Consider the following 21,797-nt stretch of genomic DNA (forward strand, 5'->3'; position numbering starts at 1 on the left):
GAGACTGCTCACCAGAGACTGAAGCCGTAGCCCTCATGGCATGATCAGTCTTGGCCCTTGCTCCCCTCTTCAGTTCACTCACCCGTTCCTCCAAAGCTGAAGTAGGTTTTCCATCGCACTTTGTCATGTCTTCTCCGTGATCCAGCAGGTAAAACCATAGTGTACCCTGTGGCGTATACCTCCTGTATCTCCTCTCTTGAACAATAGGACACCTTTTGTTATTAGCTGAGACGTGTGTTGGTACACGTGAGGAGCTGGATAAATCAGATAGATCATCCCTCAATTGTTTGAGGTCCTGGGACAGTTTTTCCACAGCTGAGATGATGGAAGGGGTGAGATTGTCTTCGAACTCTCGGAGTTCATGAACCATTTCATCCACTGTTAGTGGTACTATGTCATTCTAGGTTACTGTTGCCAATGAATGGGCATATGATGACGGTGCATTCCATGTAAGTTTTCGCCACATGGGTCGTGTACATTCAACTTCGTCTGGATCTATGGGTGTATTCCCATTATTCGGCTTGATGTGATAGATCATCTCTACGATGGCTGATTCCCTCAGAGACTGGATGCCTTTGTCTATAGTAGTCCACTTGGCCAAACGACTCATAACGTCGTCCTTGTATGGAAACCTTTCTTTTACAGCTGCCCAGAGCCGCCTCCAAAGACTGAGGGACTTTTTCTCTCTTGCAATTGCTTTGTCAATTCCCCCTTCTGTAGCAAGTGATCCCAGCTGCTTGGCTTCTGTACCTTCTAGTTCGTGACCATCGGCCCCATTGTCCCAGCATTGGAGTAACCAGGTGATGATGTGCTCCCCTGGTTGACGGGTAAAATCTTTTTGCATATTCCGTAGCTCAGTTGAGGTCCAAGGTCGAGAAGTTACCTCTTCTTCTTCTTCTTCGTCATGTGATGATGACTCCTGATCAGATGCTAGACCGGGTGGTGAATTCATTGTTTCTTCATCTTGCTTCACCCTTCCTGCCTCTTCTTTGCTTGTTCTCTTGCGTACAGGGGCAACCGATATTGGTACGAATTGGTCCTCTGGTTTGGCTGCAGTGATTATCACTGTGGTTTGAGTAGTGACTGTATTTGTTGCTGGGGGTGGTGTAGCTGCTGTGCTTGGAGCTGGGGTAACCGCGCTGTCTGTTGCAGTTGAAGTTTGAGCAGCTGCTGTACTTGCCACTGGGGTAGCTGCTCTGTTCATTGAGGCCAAAGTTTGAGTAGCGACTGTACTTGTCGCTGGGGGTGGTGAAGCTGCTGTGCCTGGAGCTGGAGTAGCTGCGCTGACTGTTGCTTTCTTTGCTCTCAGATCCACCGACATTCTTTTCCTTTTGAAGGTGCTGGATAGTGTTGAACAAGGCCCTGTAAGCATAGGCCAAGCCCCAGCACATTGCCGTGATTTGTCCATCTCTGGTATGGCCAGAATGACCACACACCTCATTTAAGTGTTTTACTAATTCTTCTGGATTTTGCAGTTGTTCGGTGGTGAAATTCCAAAGCACTGGAGGGGCCCACTGACCTAGATACTTGCCCATACTATCCCACACAACCTGCCACTCATGGCTGTCCAGCCTCAGGGAAAAACTCTTGGTCCTCCTACATCATTGTTTGACCCCAGACAAGACCCAAACCTGACTCTGCTTAACTCTTGAAATCAGTCATGGGCAAAACACACTCTGTATGCGTGTTAGCATGGTGATTCCCATCACCATCAGCAAACAAGTCTCAACAACATTAAAAGGCCATTCAAAAACTTCAAAACTCTCAAATGTAAATGGTCTGGGGGGGAGGACTGGGAGGGTAAAAGAATGTCTCCTTCACAGGTTGAGCGCCTGAGAAGGAGAAAAAAGCTGTGTAATTGCTAAGCACTTCTATTATATACCTCCATCAATGTCAAGCTTTTCATGTGCAAAGATCTCGTTTGCATTTCTGCAAAGGAAAGAAACATGTCATCATCTAAATTACAGGCTTTAATGAAGGCCTAAAATGAAAATAGCGTGGATCAGATAGTATTTTAAGGGTTGCAGCTCATACTTGGTTCATCTTATTCTGTCTCTTGATGCCCAAGTAGAGTTAGCAGATGACAATGCTGCATTTTCTTTCTTTTTCCACTGTCATAACTAGAGATCAAGAGGGATCAGCTGTGCATTTGTCAGTCTCAGAATGCCAGGAAGACCTTTGACAAAAATTACTCATGATCTAAGTAATTGTGATCCATCAAAGGCCGGAGAAAAAGTATTAAGTAGGGGAACTGGGGTGATAAAAGGGGAAATAGAGCCAGGTGAAAAAAGTGAGGGGAAAATAGAAGTGTAATGGGAACAGAGAAGGAGAGATGAGAGTGAGATGGGAGAAAGGATACAAAATGAAATGTGACTAAAGCACAGATAATCAAATCACAGAATATCTCAAGTTGGGAGGACCCATAGGGATCATTGAATCCAAATTCCTGTTCCTTGCAGGACTACCTAAAAGTAAACCATATGACTGAGAGCATTGTCCAGGTGCTCCTTGAACTCTGACAGCCTTGGTGCAGTGACCAATTTGCTAGCAAGCGTGTGCTAGCAACCAACAACCCTCTCAGTGAAGAATCTTTTTCTAATGTCTAATCTGAACTTCCCCTGATGCAGCTTCATTCCATTTCCCTGTGTCCTATCATTGGTCCCCAGAGAGGGATCAGCTGCCCACCTTGAGAAAGCTGTAGACTGCCATGAGGTCACCCTTCAGCCTTCTCCAAGCTGAGCAAACCAAGTGACCTCAGCTGCTTCTCCGAAATCTTGCCCTCGAGACCTTTCACCATCTTGACTGCCCTCTTCCGGACATACTCTTAATAGTCTGATGTCCTTTTTATATTGAGATGCTCAACACTGCGGGCAGCCTTTGCTCTAGTTCCTCAGTATGATTTTTTTTTTCAGCACACCTAACCTGAATAAGTTGGGGATATTAGCTGTCTGATGGTCTTTACTGCCTGATCGTAAGGCTGACTGCCCTAGCACAAGTCTTTTGGGGAATGGCCATTTTCTTTTTCTTCTAGTTTAACTCCAGGAGAAGACAATGGTGCAAATAACTGATGTGAGACACTACCTTCTGTAATAAGGACCTTTCACCTGCTGTAGTCCGTAAATGGTGCTTTCTGAAGAGAATGAGCATGCCCTTGTATTTGAACATCTTCGTGATAAGTGTTCAATGTCAGCCTTTGGCTGATCTAAAGAAAAAATCTATAGGAGTTATTCTTCTGACAGAAGCAGGGGAACAGCTTGCTAGATTTTGAGTTTTTTAGTGTTGTGAAGCCACTGGTTCATTAGGACTGGCAAAACAAGCTATAGATGAAAATGATTCAAAATCAGCATCAGAATATCACTAGCTTATTACAGATCAAGGCAGCTTTGGAGTTAGAGGTGAGCTAAACACTGGCAGTCCTTCAGAAACTCATCAGCTGGTCTTTTGATGGACACTGAACAAGTGCAGAAAACACATAAGAGCTTAGAATCAAAGCAGACAAGATAAGGCAAGAAGGAGCTTAACATATGAATCAGAGGGAAGGTTTAAGGTCCATAAAGAAAATGAGTTGTTCCAATTTTCCTCTTTTTCCTGCTTCATTGTGCAAATAATCAGATTTGTAACACAGATCTTGTTGCGACACAAATCCTGACTGGCATATTTTTGTACTATATTTTGCATGTGAGCAGATTCTGGATCAAAGCCCACCGCTTTTGGAGCCTTCATAGGCCAAGATCAGTTGGCAGCTGTGGCTTGGTTCCAAGTAATGGGTAAGGATTTTCATGACACAAGGTGTACTGTACCTTTCACTGAAAGGTGCCAGTTCATTCTGAAGGCAGATGCGACCCAATGGTATTTCCTCAATAATGAGTCATGCATTCTAATGCCTTCTAGAAAGTTTTATTTCTCTTTTTTTCTTTTTCTCTATCAGGTCAGATGGAGACTTGGATTCTACAGGCTTGGATGAATTGTTGATGTTTCTTTTTCTTTTTTTTTTTCTTTTGTGTCGTGGTACAGCTATAGGAAGCTTGAAACAGATGGGATGGGTTATCTATGGACAAGGGGCACTGGTAGTATTTTTGTAGCAGAACCTTAGCTTTTCTGCTGCTCCTCAAGAAGTGAGCACTTTCCTTTTGGGGAAACCCACATGGTGGCTGCACAGTGGGATTATAGAGGGAAATGGGTAATGGAAGGATAGAAGTGGAAGCATACTCTTCTGCTACAGCTTGGGCAGGCTAGTGAACAACCCTTCTATTTCTGGGGCTGGCATGCAAAATTCAGGCTCTGCTTTCACCTCAGAGATGGTAGCACTGGTTTTGTCATATTGGTGCTGGGTGTAATTTAGTGCCTTATAGGAAGAAAAATGCTGCTGGGGGCAGAGCTGCAATACACAGATGGGATCCCTACTTGTTAATCATGTTCTTCAAATAAAATCAGTGGTGACCCTTATGTGCATGTGGGAATTGGTGTGTAAGCCCCTTTTTTCACACTGAAGCTCTGTCCACCCACAGAAATGAAGAAGAGAGACAAGTTTTTGCTTTTGTTTCCTCTTCCTTTTCTGTTTAAGCTGTAAAAACAAGAAGCTGCTTTTGATAAAATTGGATTAAATGAGATTCATGAACACAGTGCTGCAGAACACCAGACTCAAACTCCATTTTGATGTGTTCTCATCTAAGCTGGGAAGACCCAAGCTTAAGAAACACAGCCTCGGACTGAGGGATGAACATTTCCATCTCATTCTTTGTAGATCTTGCAACAGAAAGTTGAAATTGATCAAGGCCTGCTTATGCAGCTCATATCTGAAGTAATTAGACTCTTAAATTTCTGGAGAGGGAGTTCACTCTGAGCCAACGTGGAATAAGTACCCAAGGTATAGATGACTTCCCAATGAATTGCCTTCCCCTGCATATATTAGTGATGTACCTCTTCCTGTGGACCCTCTGCCTATCTGTGTCCGCCTTCTCATATCACGACCTCCTGTTACCCTTTCAGCAACACGCGATGATCCAGAAACCTGGACCAGATAGTGAAGCGGAGGAACGCACTGTGGCTTCCCAAGCCACAGTCAGGCAGGACATTGCTTTTACATGAAGAGACTGTAAACAAGCACCAGCACAGTCTGAACACTATTCCTCTTCTGGAAACAACATGGCGCAGTCTGGTTCTGTTACATTGCAGTATCTGACTATCCCTGTTGGACGAAGCAGGGTGTTGGATTTTGTGAATATTCTTTAGTTGTATCTTGTCAGTTTTGCCTGCAGGCGTGCAAACCCTGCAGCCCTCTGAAATCATTGATGTGATTGCATATGACAGTCATTAGTGGGTAAAACAGAAATCTGACTGTGAGCATCTGTTTTGAGGGAGCCAAATACAATTAAAGTTTAACCATGCTGCATTTGCTCTTTTATTTACTGGGACCTGGTCCTTCTTGTTAGGGATTGCAGTCACATTTCTTGTGGTCCTCTGACTTGCTGCTTTTTGTTGTTTATGTGTATTTCATCTGAATATGTTTTTGTATCACAGGTTGGGTCAGAGGTTTGTTTAGGGATTCAATGCAGGATAATGATACTCTACTTTGTTGAATGTCTTCAAGATTTTCTCAAGGCTAATTCTTTCTGGTTTCATGTCGTTCTGAATGGGCAGACTACACTGCTGTGTTTCCCAGCATAAATCAGGTAGAAAACTACAGTTGCAGGGTTTTTTGCTTATAATATGCCCAAACTGATATTGTTGCAGTAAATGTCAATATGAAACTAATACAAAGGGAAGAACTGGCTGTCTGACATCAGTTAGTTGCTTATACTAAGAGCCCCTGATAATTCTAATTATTAGGTATGGTTGTAAATTAATGGCACTGTAGTCAAAGTACCTAGGCAAGACTGGGACCTCACTGTGGCAGGCTTTGTGTAAACTAAAACTAAGTAGAACTCAACCATTCTGCCAAAAAAAAAAAAAAAGAACTTTTCTGAAGTAAGGGAAAAAAAATAAAGAAAAGAAATGAAATGAAAGCAGCACAGAAATGTAAGTTTCTGAAGGTACTGGCTCAAGCAATAGCAAGGATGCAAATAAGAGTTTCTTGATGAGCACCAGTCTGCTTGCCCATGGCACCCAGTATGTCTCAAACTATTCCAGTTGGGTGACTGTCTAATGGTCACTAGTGTTTCTGCTTTGAAGCAAGTAGAGCTTTTCCACTGGCTTCTACAAGCTCTCTAGATTGTACTGCAAAGGGATATGGTTTGGAATTAGCCTGAAACCACATCATATTCACCTCTTAAATTTGGTTGGTTTGTTTCACTGACTTGACTTGTATTCATACCAGCAATATGGAAATAAAAGGTTTAAGAGAGATTTGCATGTTTCCTACACAAGGATTTTCATATTATTTCAGAATTTCCCACTTCTCTACGTCACTTAGTCCTGAACTGAGCTGGAGCTACTTTTTATGTGGGAATCCCTAAAATGGGCAGCTGTCTTATACCTGTCTACTGTATTTTACCAGTTAGATATCCATGAAGTTGTTGAGCAACAGGATGGATTAAATGTGGTCTTATTCTGCAATTAATTCTATGTACTTGCCAATAAATAAATAATGTTTTTACTTAAATGAAATTCATGTAATGGTAAGCTATAGATGAAAGGAATTATGTTCTCCCTTAAGAGACTGATTCTGTAGTCTCCCCAGTCAGAGAGTGATTATGGCTTGGTATCCAATTTATTTCAGGGGAAAACTGGATCAGGTATTGAATGTGCTAGGAGGAAAGCACTCAGACCAGCATCTGTGCTTTTATAGTGTGAAGATATTACTTAGGTCTTGGAGAATCTTTGCATAAAGGGGTGTCTTGAATTCAGGCCTACCAACAAATATGTAGAAAACATTGTTTCATTTGGAATGTTTTAAACTTTCTAACTTGATCTTATTTTAACTTGGGTGACCATGGCCATCTGTTTGTTATGGTTATCTATATGTTACCTGATGTTACTTTTAGCTCTTTGACTATGCTTTCTGTTTACAGTCATTCATATTACAAAAGGACTCATGGTTTGCAGGACACTTTCAAAGTGACAGAATGCAGAATTGCTTTAAAGAAATGTTAATTTCCTTTGAAAATGTCTTTTTTTTTTTTGTTATTCCTTATTATTTAATTGATTTAGTTACGTTTAAGATGGGTATATGTAGATAATTTTAGATATGTGTCTGTCACTTTTTATTGCAACTCTGAAGCCTTAAATGCAAAGTTTCTTGCGTTAACGTGCAAATGAGCAGTATATGCCCTCTCTCAAGGTGAAGTACTTGCATTCTCACATATTGCCAGCGGAGAGCAATAAGTGTCCTCCTAAGGGAGACCTTGATGTCCAGTTTAAATTTCTGAATTTGCCTCCTTTGACTGGTTGGTGAGTTTGAGAATGTTTTTAAGGAAACTGCTTCTGAGTGTGTAAACCAGATAAAGTGAACCTCTCTGTGTTTTGTTTTGCTGATGGATTTAATTGTTTCTTGGGACATCTGTTGCAATCATTTTTCTTTGTGACTTTTCTTCCTGAAAAAACCTTTTTCCCAGTACCTCATTGTGTTACAGATTTATTCATGCAAGACAAAGAATGGTGGTGTGGGACACATAAGTCTCTTGGAGATTTTTTTAAATAAGGATCTTCAATCCAATTTCAAAATACAAGTGATTAAAGATGAGAGGGATGCTTGCATTTTTACAAGTACTCGATACTTGCACTGTTGTTACTCCCATGCTGCTTATTAATATTCCTGTGTTGGATTTTTGACGAGCGATGCTCCCTTTGAAAAAGGCTTGGGCTGCAATTCTGAAGACTTCATCATGGCTGGGATTAGTCCTTCTGTGGGTAGATAACTGTCAGGCTGCTGGGTAAAGGCAGAGCCCCCTTTCTCCCCAGGAAGCAACAACTTCGAGAATGAATTAAGGCTAGTTCCAATCAAATTTCCTTTCTTTAAGAGGTCTCCCTTATTAGTCAGTCCATCTGAGTTCAAAGGCTCCACTAAATGGTAAAAGGATTCTTTTTTTAACTGAGCTGTGCCTCTGTCAGGACCAGTGGCTCCTTGGTGAGAATCTTTGTGACCTCAGCAGTTCTTATCTCATTCATCATTTAATCCTTTTACCTTGTATTTATTGATGCCATGAAAAAAAATCAGATTATGATATTATGTTGGCTTCAGTAGGGTCATACATAAAACCTCAGAGTGGGTGAAAGTGTTATAACCTATGTCAGTGAGTTCATTATCTGAGTATGTGAGCTTTGGACTGAAGAACCCAGCCAGCTTTTCTGCTGTGCTGCGAACTGCACTGCTATGCACGTGGTAAGATCTCCTGTTGCCAAGAGTGTTACTCTTCTGCCAGGCATTTTTTGCAACTGTTTTTGTGCAACTTGTACTAAGGGCTTAACAAAACAGAGATGTGGGTTTTGGTGGAGTTCACGTACATAATATTTTAGCTTACTTTTTGTATTCCAGTAGTTGAAGTTTACTCTCAATCTTAGACTTTTTTTGTCCAGATAGATTATTTTAACTCGCATCTGTAGGTGCAAGATACTACCACAAAATTATGTGTGTAGTCATATATATACATGTGCAACTGAGTTTTGGTCTTGGAGTATGTGGGTGTACTTGTCTGTCTTCAGTCTGAACCTTGTCTCTTAAAGCACCAAGGTATCCGTTATCTGTTCTGTTGTTTTGTTGAGTTGACCATCTGAAGTTCAGAGGGCTCTGAACTTCAAGTTTGCGGAAGACTCTGCGTGTTTACCTTGGTTGGGAGGCTGTAGAGAAAACCTGCTTGACTTTGGAGCCAGCCCATTTTCTGATTACCTTTCAACACTCTTTATGCAAAGGACTTTTCAACTCGTGCACTGTTCTGGTGGTGGTGGTGGTTTCTTCTGTACCTGAATTGTGTCAGGCCCAGGGACAGCTGTCATGCACAGGCACAATAACAGTTCTCTCCTGTTTATGTACTTTCAAAACATTGCTCCAAACACCCTAAGATCTTAAGACACCAGAGGAGTGCAGAGTTGCATCTTCTATAAGCCATCGGAGGCCACCGAATCACTCCTCTCTGAACTGTTCCAGCTCTTTAGGCCAGCAGTGATTCCATAATTCAGATTCCAGTGAATAAAATGGGAGGAAAGTGCAAATACGTTATATTTTTGCTTTATTTTCTTTGTTCCCTGCTCAGCCTTGCATACACAAGAATAACTGAAAAAGCTTTTAGAGAAATCACTTTTGGGTAGGAAAAAATTAATTTCTGAGGAAAGTTGTTACATATTCATGTCTTTAGTTATCCTTTGCAGCCCCACCAACTGCAAAAGTTCAAAGCACAAATATCAAATTACAAATAAAAATATAATAAATTCTATTGATTTGTGCCTATCCTCTATATATGGCCATTAAGGGGTGCTATTTTGCCTACACAGAGATAGACAAGTTATCTAGAGAGAAAGTATCAATGTAAAATTTATTATATTTTTCCGTAATGTGCTCTGAACTGTTTGAACAATCTTACACATAAGCACACAAACACAGATGGCTTGGCTGTTCTGTTTGTATTTGGCGTGATAAAAGATGCCATCAGCTGCTGTCTTGTTCAGCCACACTTAATCATCCCTTGATGGTCTCAGAACTAGAGCAAAACCTGGGTTGTGAGAATCTGGATTTGTGAGAACATATGGAATATTTGGCTCTTACGATGGCCATTCTCACGCATTGATGAAGGTTTCTGTTTTCCCCTATAAAGAGGCAGTGAAATATCCTGTGTAGGGGCTCCTCATGTACTTCAAAGCAAAACGATTGAGGCTTATTTTAAGCCATTTGTGAAATGTGTTCACATTATGCCTGCTGAATTTGCACCAAAGTGGATGAGAAACACATGTTCCTTCTCTTCCTTGGGTTCTGCTGAGGGAACAGTAAATCTTAGAAGGCAGCTGAAAGAGTTATGCAATAGTTGCCTGGTGGCACTGAGTTCCTAAGCACTCAAGATTTACATACGATTGAGCTTTTAGTCTCTTCATGATACTCAACGAATAGTTATTTTGAAAAAAACTTTTCTTAGGATAATGAATACTACTTTTCAAATACCAGAAATTAGGAAATTGTAAACATTTTTTACCTTCTATTTTTTATTTTCTTGTGCATTGTGTGATTAGCTCATTCATGAGACAAAATACAAGAGAATAGGATCAATTTTTAAGCGAACTTTGTGTTTTCTTCAGTTATAAACTACTACTAAAACATTACAGAATAAGCTGAGGGGGATGTACAGTCTATAGGTTGTTCGGAGTGCATATTGAGCCTGATATGCCTGATGGTATGAAAACATATGGTAAGGTGCCAGATGTTGGTATTCTATCAAGTGAAGGATATGCAGGAGGGGTAACATTTTGCAATCCTCGTTTCTTCCTAGAAGCTGCTCTGTATGCTCTACCTGACCTTCATGCTGGTCTCCAGACATGAAGAGGACTACACTGTCACCTTTCTCTCCTGTTTTTTGTCCATTTCAACTGGAATGCCTTGTTTTTGTTGACTCTCAGGTTTGTTGTTTGTCTTGAACTAGGTGCCAAGTAAGCAAGCAAAAAGATTTACAGAAACAGCTGTAAGTAAGACATGAGAGATATACCTCAAATATTCTGACCAGTAGGTCGAAAGAGATGATCTTGCCCCTCTACTCTGCTCTTGTGAGAATTCACTTGGAGTATTGTCTACAGTTCTGGTGTCCTCAACATAAAAAGGACATGGAACTGTTGGAACAAGTCCAGAGGAGGGCCACAAGGATGATCAGGGGACTGGAGCACCTCCCGTATGAAGACAGGCTGAGTAAGTTGAGGCTGTTCAGCCTGGAGAAGAGAAGGCTGCGTGGAGACCTCATAGCAGCCTTCCAGTATCTGAAGGGGGCCTACAGAGATGCTGGGGAAGGACTCTTCGTTAGGGACTGTAGTGACAGGAGAAGGGGTAACGGGTTAAAACTTAAACAGGGGAAGTTTAGATTGGATATAAGGAGGGAGTTCTTTCCTGTAAGGGTGGTGAGGCACTGGAATGGGTTGCCCAGGGAGGTTGTGAATGCTCCATCCCTGGCAGTGTTCAAGGCCAGGTTGGACAGAGCCTTGGGTGAGATGGTTTAGTGTGAGGTGTCCCTGCCCATGGCAGGGGGGTTGGAACTGGATGATCTTAAGGTCCTTTCCAACCTGTCAGCATACCTAAGCCCTCCCCCCATTTTGCTTGTGAAATGTAATACAGCATGAGAGTGGAAGGGAAAGAAAATAAATAGGAAAAAATGGATTAAAATGACACATAGCCAAAATAAAATTCCGTACATCATTACTAGTTTTCTCTCTCCTCTGTTTATTCAGGGATTCTGATAGCATATAAAAACTTAAGGAAAATAATAATTATGGAATAAGTTGAGGCTATTAAATTGATTTCATTTCTTTTCTGAGGCTTCCTATTGGATGTCTGCTAGTATTTTCCATGGAGAATTAATTTCTGGAAGTCACTGTAGAATAATTTTTTCCCAGTGGGTTTGCATTATGATGGGGGAGCTGACCTGACTCTTGTCTTATCATATCTGAAGATAGATTCCAGGTGGCTATCTCAAAGGTTCTGAAAATGAGGCATTATCATATCATTAGGTAGAGCACAGCTGCAGTGGTAGCAATTACTTCCCTGAATAGGCAAATGTATCCCAACTTGTCTTCGTTGTCCAACCCTCACTGTTTAAAATAAATCAGAGGTATAGTTTGAAAGCTTTTGAGTCTGCATGGAATAGTAAATAATTTCTCTGATGAAACAGAGCTAAGCTATATCATGCCTGTTAGTGTGGTTTGATAAACCTCATCCAATTAATTTTTCATGGGATGTCTAGCAGGGATTGGAGCTAGGAGGCAAGATTTTTTTTTATTGCTGCCGGATTTTGGTTTTAAGAGTGGTCAGCTTATGCAACATAGAGGAACTTGTATGCAAGTATTTTTCTCTAGAGAAATAAGATGATTCCAAAATGTCAGATCCTTCTAGGTGTAGCCCCTAACACCTGCCCCTTGAACTTCTTACAGGGTTTGTGAGAAGCATCCTGATTACTGAATACTAAAGGATACAGTGATTTACAAAATCACTGCTTTTGCCCATGTCTGAAGTCTGGTGATGTAAACAGTTTTTCATCTGGAAATAGTTCTAGTTTTGAAATTTTGTCATCACTTCCGTTACTGTGAATGGCTGCCAGTTCCCATCCTTCATTCCCTGGGAATAGCCTAAGCATCTTGTCAGGCTAAGGGAGAAGGAACAGAGGAAAAATCAAAAGAATATGAAGATCAGCCCCTTTCTCTGCTACCAGGTTATGTTGGCTACCACAGTAAATTGATAATGAGGCATTGACATTTTGTCAGAGACGAAAATGGCTTCAGAGATCGTGGTGGAGGAAGGGCTTGTACAGCCCTTTTTCACTTCAAGAAAATTTCTTCCTACACACCCTCTCTTGAGCTCTGCTCTGGTTTTCCACTTACACCTCATCATTTGACTTCTCTGTTTATGATGGGAATGCCTTTTCATCTTGCAGATATAAAGTGTCATTACAACTAGCATATGTGACTCTTTTTCTCTTTATCCTGTCTTGTAGTAGAGGAACTTGACACTGGAAAGGAATTGCCAGCCTGGTTCACAACAGGAGACCATGTAACTGCAATTAAATCCAGTAGTCCAGCTTTGAAGTTGCCAATGCCAAAAATATCAGAAGGTTGTGCCAGAAACCCTCCAATATGTGCAATAATCAGCACCTCTTTTTTTTCACATATGATTAAAGAGTTTAAACTCAGAAGCCTGGTGTTTGAAGCCCTTCCAGCATCATGTTGAGTATTAAACTGATACAGCTCTGCTGGTTGCTGCTATTTCTAAAGGAATTCCTGTTCTCCCTGAGTTTCCCAGTATGACTACACAGGGTGTGAAAAGGTTCTCTGTTTTGCCAATTTTGGAAATTGTAAACAGATTTTAATAGCTTCTACTCATGATAACACTGATGGTTAGTTTTATAGCCTCCTACTGAGTTTTCCCGTATTGATAAATACTTCTCTTCCTGGTTCCCTCTGTTTGTGTTTTTAATTCTATGTGCATGTGCTCCTGGAAGCACAGAAGTTATAATTACGTGTAAATGGGACCCAGGCATCTTCTGCTTCCCCAGAGTGGTGTCCACAATAGGAAGCTTGCCTCAGCTGTACTACTTCTGTGGAAGGTCAGCTAGTGCTGCTGCTTGAATGATTGTTCCTAGCACATCCATGTCTGCTTGACTGCCCTGCATGCTTTTGTAATATGGCAGGGGGGTTGGAACTAGGTGATCTTAAGGTCCTTTCCAACCCTGACTATTCTATGATTCTATGGTGATTCTATGGTATTCACCACCCTCTCCAATTTAGAGTATATAGATTCACCATTTAAATTAAATGTGATTTAGAGTTGCTGCCTCTTCATACAGGTTGTTGGCATTTCAGTTTGACACTGACAAAGTTTGCAATTTTCCTTGATACAGCATAGCTGGCATTGGCTGTAAAAAGAAGAGAAATTCTTCAGACCAGTGTTAGGATGAGAAACTCTTCCTCTGTTTCCATTTGAGATTTGTCAGCAATAAAAAGGCTTTTGATTGTTCTCAGTCTTCCACACTTGGGAGATGAAATCCAACAGCAGTTTTAAAGCAGTAGGATTCTTTGAAATAATAAAAAAATATATCAGGTCGATACTGGGCAGATGTAAATTGTGGGAACGGAATCATAGCATGTTTATCATTAGAGTATCTGGTTTCTGCCTATGCATAAATATGAGAGAAAAAAAAAAATCAGGGTGAAAACACCTTCGTGGTAGTTATTTGCAGCTGATTCAGCAGAACTCCACAGAGAGGTGCTTCAGTCTGCACAAGCCGTATGCTCATATAAGGCACTTGAGAGATAGCTGTGCTTAGGGTCAAAGATCCAGCTGAGCTTGGTTCCCCATGGGAACACCTCAGGTAAGGGAAATAGGTTTCTACAGCCAAGAGCAAATACAGAATTGAAGTGTCTGGTGCAGTATCTTGGAAAATCTTGAAAACATCTTTAGATATTACTTCCTGAATATTCAGGCACCTGTTGGTCAAGGAAACTCTTAGTGTGGTTCAACAGCAAGGCTGAAACTTGAACCTCTGAGATTACTGCTAAGGAACAACTCTGAACAGATATCTCATCTAAAAGGACACAGACATCATATCTAGCCGAGAATGAATCAGGAAAGAAGCAGAGGAAGTAAAACACAGGTCCTAGGAATCCCGTGACTTGGAAGAAAAGCAGAGATTGATAGAATTAATAGAAGAGAGGGGATTTAACAAGATTAAAAATAACAGGTGAAATCTTGATGCTTCCAGGTTAGAGTTAAAATTTTCCATTGCCACTGCTGGGATGAGCATTTTGACAACTGTATTTTGAAAATAAGCAGCTCTTTTTTCCTAAGCTTGTCAACCTGAGACTGTGATTTCAAGATGAAGAAGGGATCTGAATTAATTAAAATGAGAATTTGAAGTTAACTACATAAAGCACTTGTGTGGATCCTCCCTCTTCAGAATTAGACCTATTTAATTAAATTAAATAGGGTTGCCTTAGGTGCCCTTTAATTTTGGTTGTATGGGGTCTTAATGTGTTTAAACTAATCCACTTGCAGTGTACATGGGCTAACTGTCCTGATTATCACTGTGTAAGCAGTCTTCATATTCTAAGTAATAGGGTGATATTCTGTCAAATGGTGGACAGAAGAACTTGGTTCTCTAGAGATTATCAGTAAATAAATAGTAGCCAGGACATCTTCTTTTACATAATAGTGCATGCTTTAAATGAGGAGAATATATATATATATATATATATATATATATATATGCACATTTCTGTGTGACAGAAGAGAATTAGCATGGGGAAAATTTTGGTCAATTGGGGTATCTGTTTAGTGCAAAACATATTTAAAAAGAGCTTAAAAATTAAAATATGTTTGTGATGCTTGTGCAAACCTGTATGTTGTTGCCATCTTTGGCAACTCTGTTAGATTGACTTGTGATTGCAACTAGAAGGTTTTCAGACACAAATATGCACTGCAGTGATCACATGCTGCCAGGGCAGAAGGAAATAATAATTCCACTTTATGTATTCAGAATATGTCAACATATAAAAATATGCTATCTAAAATACAAGCCAAAAGAAACACAAAAAAAATGAAATATTCTGAAGTAACAGCAGGGATTTTACAAAACATCTGAGCTGGGGTGACATATCACCTGTCAGCATCCCATTCCCAAAGTGGTGTATGGTGAGGACAGAACCAGGATGTAGCACAGTTGTTCAAGCTGCTGCTGAGTTTTCCTAATTTCTGAAAAATGGCTACTAGAAGATTCAGCTGTGCTTTCAAATCTCTATGCCAAGCTTGGGTTCCTGATAAGGTAGAGTAAGTTTTATGCTTCTGTAGCTGACTGAAAAAAATGATGGAAACCTGATTCTCAAAGAAACAGCACAATATTATTGCTAAGTGATGGATTTTGTGTGATCCAACTTAAGAAACCTATCATTTTTAGAGTACCAGTGACTGGTACCCAACATGTTGTTTTACCTTCATGTGAATCATTCTGGTTATAAAATAGGATTTTTCTGCTAACTGGAAATTATGTCACTTAACTGCTCAACAGCCTTGTTTTCTTCCTTGTGACCCTAAATGCATCCTCTCGCTTGTCAGTAGGAGGTATTCAGCACAGTGGGTGTTCTCATTACCACTTGACATTTTGCTGTTTGGTTTTCTTCCTGTTGCTATTTAATTATTTGAATTCTTTCATCACCAGTCCCAGGCGCCATTTAGCAAGCAATGTACTATTAGTGCTACTTAACAATATTGACATAGTCACTAGGAAAAGAGTTTAATTTCCAAACAGTACTACAGCATCCCCCCTTGCCATCTGCTCCTGCTGTGTCCCTCACCATTGTGTTTCCCAGTTAACCCTTTCCTCTGGCCCTCTCATCTAGTGCTCTTGGGGAGGGTGGCACAGGCTCTGCACAGCTTTGACAGAACTAGAAAAGTCCTCTGAAGCTAAAGCAGACTGCAGCTCACTATAATAGCAATGACATGGATGAAGTTTTTGGCTGATGTAAATTGGTGTATATTTGTTTTGTAGAGGCATGGACAAATAGACCAAGCCCAGAAAGCATGGTAGGCTTTCTGTCTTCCGCCGTTTATCACAGGCACTTCACAGCTCCCACTAGTGTTGGGTCTGGATATCTCACAGCCTTTAATGTAATATCTCAAATAAGACTGCAGGGGGAATGTACTGTACCTTTTTGGAGAACAGAGACATCAAGACTGATGGTTAGATTCATCTTCCAGAAGTTAATCTACCTAAAAGATAGATTGCTGGTTGATATTAATAATCCATGCTTCCCTTTCTCCAGTGAAGAGATGATATCTCCCAAGGATGATTTATGTGACTCCAATCACTGGGCCACCTTGACTGTTAAGTGGCAGTAAGAGGCCAGACTGAGAAGGATGCTCAGCTTTAGATGAGCGCAGGTAGAGGCTGGAGAAGTTAAAGGTAGCAGAATACTTTGAGTTATTAAATCTATAGCAATAACATCTGGCTTATGAATTTCCTAAAGTGAAAACATTTGGAGGCTGTGAGTTGCTAAGGTGTAGTATCAGACATGCTTATCCTGGTGTTCGCTTCTTTCCTAAGCATCTGTTCATGGCCACTGCTGGAGCCAACACACAGGGGAGATGGACTTTCGATTCATGTGCTCTTATGTGAGGCCATTTTGGCAGTGAGAAGTGGGAAATATGCATTTACTAAGAGATGACTTCTGCAAACGAGAAGTTGGTAGTAAGGTTTATTTCCAGATCTGAGGTGAAGTGCTACTGACCTACAAACAGAAAAGCTGGAAATCAGTTTTACATAAAGAGCCCGTGCCAAGTGCTGAGTGTCAGCGCTTTATATTGGGTCATGGCAACCCTTTTGGAGATTCAGATGAGCTGTTTCACCATGTGTTCCCCTCAGATGGTGCAAACAGCTTGTTGGTATGAGGAGATTCAGATGTGACATAATTTGGACTTTGGTGTGTAGCTGTGCTGCTACACAAATGCTCCCTTCCTCTGTGACAGCGTCAAGTCTAACAGGGTGGAAGCTTGTCACTTCAAATAACTCTCTGAGAGCACAGAATGTGTGGCCCAAAACCCCAGTATCACTCACAAGAGCGCACACAACCTCCCACTGTCTTGGGCACATGAACATACATGTGTACCTCTCTATTTTGGATATTTGCTCTAGTTGAAAGATTTTGCAGAATTGACAGTCCTAAATGCTGATACCCTTAATGTGTTTTGCTAAGTAGCCAAGCAACCTCACTTTGAGTATTTTGTTGCCAGTTTGGTTAATGTGTGCCTGTCATTTCTTGCAAAGGTCTTTAACTAGTGTTTACAGAGCTGTTAATGGCAGCAACACTGTGTAAATACACTTTAGGTTTGAAGTCAGAATTGCCTTTTATGGCAATCTCTACATAAAAAAAAATCCTGATTAAACTGTGCAGTGTTCTCCTTATCAAATTGCAAGACATAAAAAAGGCTAGTGGAATTGGATTCAAAACATCAGGCTGGGCTGCTTCTGAAATGGAAGCTTTTGCTCTCTTTAAAGCATATTCTGCGTGGAATCTAGCAGCAAAAATTTTGGATTCAGGGAGAATATATCAGACTTCACTTTGGAAATTTCCTGTTTGGTTTCTTGAAAACTGCTTTTGTCTAATCATATTTGATTTCACAGATAATTTTATTTAATGTGGATTAAGTAGTATCACATACCCATTGTGGTCTTTCATCACTCTGTTTAATTTTGAATGTGACATGATATTTTCTAGTACAGCTAAAACTTGTTCAGTAGTCAGCTTTGAAAGAGAGTGTCTTTCATATCTCTGTAATATGTTATAGATAGCAAGCAAAAATAGTTACTTTATTCTTAAGCTTTTAAAATTCCTTACTCTAATTTGCAGATTACAGCAACCACTGTGGATGGAAAGAAGTGATTTATCCTTGAATCCTGCTCTGTTTAGCACACAGCAGGGAGGATGTATAGTTTAGTACCAAAGGGAGAGGTTACTGGAAGAGTCAAAATGTAGTGCGATAGTTGAAGGCCAGGGTGTTAAGTGAGATTGATTTTTCTGCCCAGTGAGTATTGGACATGGTAATTTAGGGCTGATGGTATACCAGTCTTCTGTGATGTGGCTGAATGAAGGCAAGGCTGGTTCCTCTGTTACTCATAGACCATGGTGATTTCAACACTACTGCTGAGGTTATAATCTATTACTACTAATATAAGAGCATGAAGGATTTTTATTTTGTTACAGAGCCACAGGGTTTCAACTGTAGAAAAAATCCCTATTGAGAAAAAATAAAATTAATAATGCCAAAAAAACAAACCCACTTCTTTCTAAATGTGTATCATTATTTAGGCTGACTTGGAGCCTTCATGCTCTTATGTACATTCCACATATGCATAGGTTTTCTGCAATAATATTGATCCTAACAGAAATGGAAAAAAAATACTGTAAAGTGTGTGCCGGTAGTATTTCTGACAGGTTAGCACCAAGTACCATGAAATCTCAGTAATTTTGCAGGTTTGCTAGTGGCTAGCCTTTTGTAATAATTTTGAGACAAAGCAAATACAGATATTAGCCTTCAATCTAATTTTGCCATATCTTTCTTCACAGCTTCCTGTTATGGGAGGAGCCTTTATGGACTCACCCAACGAGGACTTTAGTACAGAGTACTCCTTGTTTAACTCATCAGCCAACGTCCATGCAGCTTCTTCTGCGCAGAATCCACCAGAAGAGACATCCCGTTCTTCAAATGATGCCATATTGTTATGGATTGCAATAATAGCAACAATTGGAAATATTGTGGTTGTGGGAGTGGTGTATGCCTTCACCTTCTAGGATGACTGTCACTCCAAACACTGGAAGAAAGGATAACTGCAACAGTATTTGTCATGTGTATGTGTGTATATATACATGTATATCTATAGATACATATAGGTAGGGACATTGTTGGTTAAGTGCAGCTGCAGTCATGGAAATGAAATGCAAGTTAATCATCTTGAATCTCGATGGCAGAAAGTTTGGATGCAATTGCAAGTTGTGTGGAGGTGAGAGCTTTCACTGAGAACAGAGCCAATATCAGTTTTGTATAGAAATGTAATGAAAGAGAGGCCAACATACATACAAAGTGACACTTACAGAGACAAGTGCTTGTTTTCTACTATTTAGATTTTTCCAGCAGTTCTGCTGCATTTTGTCAGCTTTTTTTTGTGCAGTTTTTACTGTGGTGTAATGCTGTATGACATTGTTCTATATCATGTTTGCTGGACATCTTGGTTTTCCAGGTGGACTAAATGGCTGGCATTGGCATAGTTCTGAGGAATCACGTGTTCATCATGTGTGAGTGTTCAGCATGTGCATACACTGTGTTCAAGTTCATGAATCTGAAAGCTATGACAGGCAAATGTGTGTTATCTAACACTTGCCTTCCACTGTCAATTGCTGGATCTGAAAATACAAGAATTGATGCTAAACCTGTCTGCTGTTTGCAGGGGGAGACACAGCTATTGCAAGGCGTGGCTGGTCTGCAGACCTGCTGCACTTCAGGGGAGCAAGTGTTAAACAGCAGTACAAGCTCCCATTTCTGTTTGGAGGTACTGGATTGCAGTGGTTCATAGACATGTCTCTCCCAGGAATCAGAGGCCAAATACCATGCTTTTCAGATCGTTTCACTGTTCCAGATTTTTTACAACAGCCATGTATTTTCATAAGATTATTGGTGTATCAAAAAAATGTGGGAAAACTGCAAAGCCTGATTAATAGTGAAAGATATCGATGAGAAAAATAGAACTGAAAGAAAGATTTGACACTTCTGTGCTCACAAAGGAGTGAGCACAAGAGTCAGGTATGTCCTGGGATCGAAACAGCACAAAAAAGGTAGTAAGTGACAGATACACAAGTGCTTATATTTCAGTATTATGATGTCTCTGTGTACTGATGAGGCTTCTGCAAGTGATTTTTACATAGCCTGCTTTAGGTAGCAACTCCAATTATCACTTGGATTTGTTCTGTTGGGTGACAACATTTTCACTGTGTTGTTCCCACAAGCAGTTCCTTTTCAAGAGCTATATCTTTTCAAAGCAAGTTGTAGCCTTCCTTGCTTCAGAGATCATAAAATCCTGTGGGAAGAAAAAAATAATCACCTCTGTAGGAGATCTGCCTCTTCCCTCTTAAAAAAATAAGCACAAATACATTAAACATCTGCACGTTGAGAGTAGCAGACGAATTCTTCATCTATGTCTGCATGTACCGGTTTTCTGTCGTATACAGCTACTACCCAGAAATTCCAGAAGGCTGTTTCTGCAGGCACAGAGACTATTTTTGACACTTGCCTGTCACAGATCTTGAGGCTGGACTAAATGCTGCTGAATGTGGAGAGAGGGTTGGATTTTCTTCTTTTCTCTTTAAACCCATTTTCCTGCAGGGCTGGTGGACAGTTACTTGAATCAAAGCAGCATGCCTCAAATGAGTATTTATAACCATTTATCACTATGTATATTGTTTTTCGACCCTATAAACTGGCCTTTAAAGTTGGCAAGATGCAAACAGAGCTAGAGGGGAGCAGAGACAAAAGAAACAAAGTTATTTTGAGGATGAGAAAAACATTGACAGCTCACTTGAGGAACTAAGCTTCTGTGTGTGCAGTTATTTCCTTGTTTGGATGCAAAATTTTGTGAAGATGGCTGAGGACAGCTAAGATCTGTGCTAGGATGTCCTGGGTTCAGCAGTAGCAGTCATTTTTCTCCTTCTTGGTAGCTGGTGCAGTGCAGTGTTTTGACTTTCGGCTCGGGAACAGAGCTGATAGCGATGTTTTGGTTTGGCCAAGGACTTTGTGAGCCTTATGCTCTGCCAGGGAGGAGGGGAAGCCAGGAGGAAGCAGAGACAGGACACCTGACCCAAACTGACCAAAGAGGTATTCCATACCACAGCACGTCATGCCCAGGATGTAACTGGGAGTTGGCCGGAAGGGCTGGGAGACTGCAGGGTTGGAGGAGGTATGGGTCGGTGCTTGGTCGGGCCTGGTGGGTGAGTTGCTGTTTGGCTGGTGGTGAGGTGTTATATTCTCTTCCCTTGTTATTTCCTTTATCATTATTATCATTGGTGGTAGCAGTAGTGATTTGTGTTATACCTTAGTTACTAAACTGTTCTTATCTCAACCCATGGGAGTTGCATTCTTTTCGATTCTCCTCTCCATCCCTCCGGGAGCAGGGGGAGGGAAAGAAGTGGGGGGAAGTGAGTGAACAAATTGCCTGACTGGGTTTAAACCACGACATAGGAAAAAGTTTGAGAAGCCCAGTTCTGGAAGAACAGTGGGGCAAAAAGCATATTCTGTCGAATAGCTGCTGTCTTGAGAATGATACCAAAATTATAATTTTCGCTGTCCTGAAATAGCTATTTGTTCCTTCATAGGCAGAGGATAATAAAAACCAGGGAGCTTCATGAACTGTGTACTTTTCCTATTCTTAAACTGTTTATCATTGCTGAGAGTAGTTTGCAATGCAGAATTGAGAAGGACAGTGTCTGGGTATGAACATGTAGGACTCATGGAAACACTGCTTAATGTAATGTACTGTCCCCAGCCATGTTCTAATATCCTATTACCTTCATAATGGTATCACTTACTTAGGGATTTTTCTTCAGTATGTCTGTAATTAGGCCAGACCTTGCAAGCACTG

The 21,797-nt window shown here is 40.7% G+C and overlaps 1 protein-coding gene across 1 annotated transcript in view; it reads left to right on the forward strand.

Moving 5' to 3' along the window:
* Window positions 1-20,476, forward strand: part of CUNH14orf132 (chromosome unknown C14orf132 homolog) — a 39,383-nt gene extending 18,907 nt beyond the window's left edge. The window contains exon 2 of the mRNA XM_061463921.1: window positions 18,736-20,476. Coding sequence (XP_061319905.1) covers window positions 18,736-18,960 — 225 coding nt within the window. The 3' untranslated portion in view covers window positions 18,961-20,476. The remainder of the gene's footprint in view (window positions 1-18,735) is intronic.
* Window positions 20,477-21,797: the final 1,321 nt, after the last annotated feature.

The sequence above is a fragment of the Pezoporus flaviventris genome, unplaced genomic scaffold, assembly GCF_033815535.1.
Source record: "Pezoporus flaviventris isolate CSIRO_AGI_PZ_B2104156 unplaced genomic scaffold, CSIRO_AGI_Pfla_v1 ptg000036l, whole genome shotgun sequence".
Taxonomy (NCBI): domain Eukaryota; kingdom Metazoa; phylum Chordata; class Aves; order Psittaciformes; family Psittacidae; genus Pezoporus; species Pezoporus flaviventris.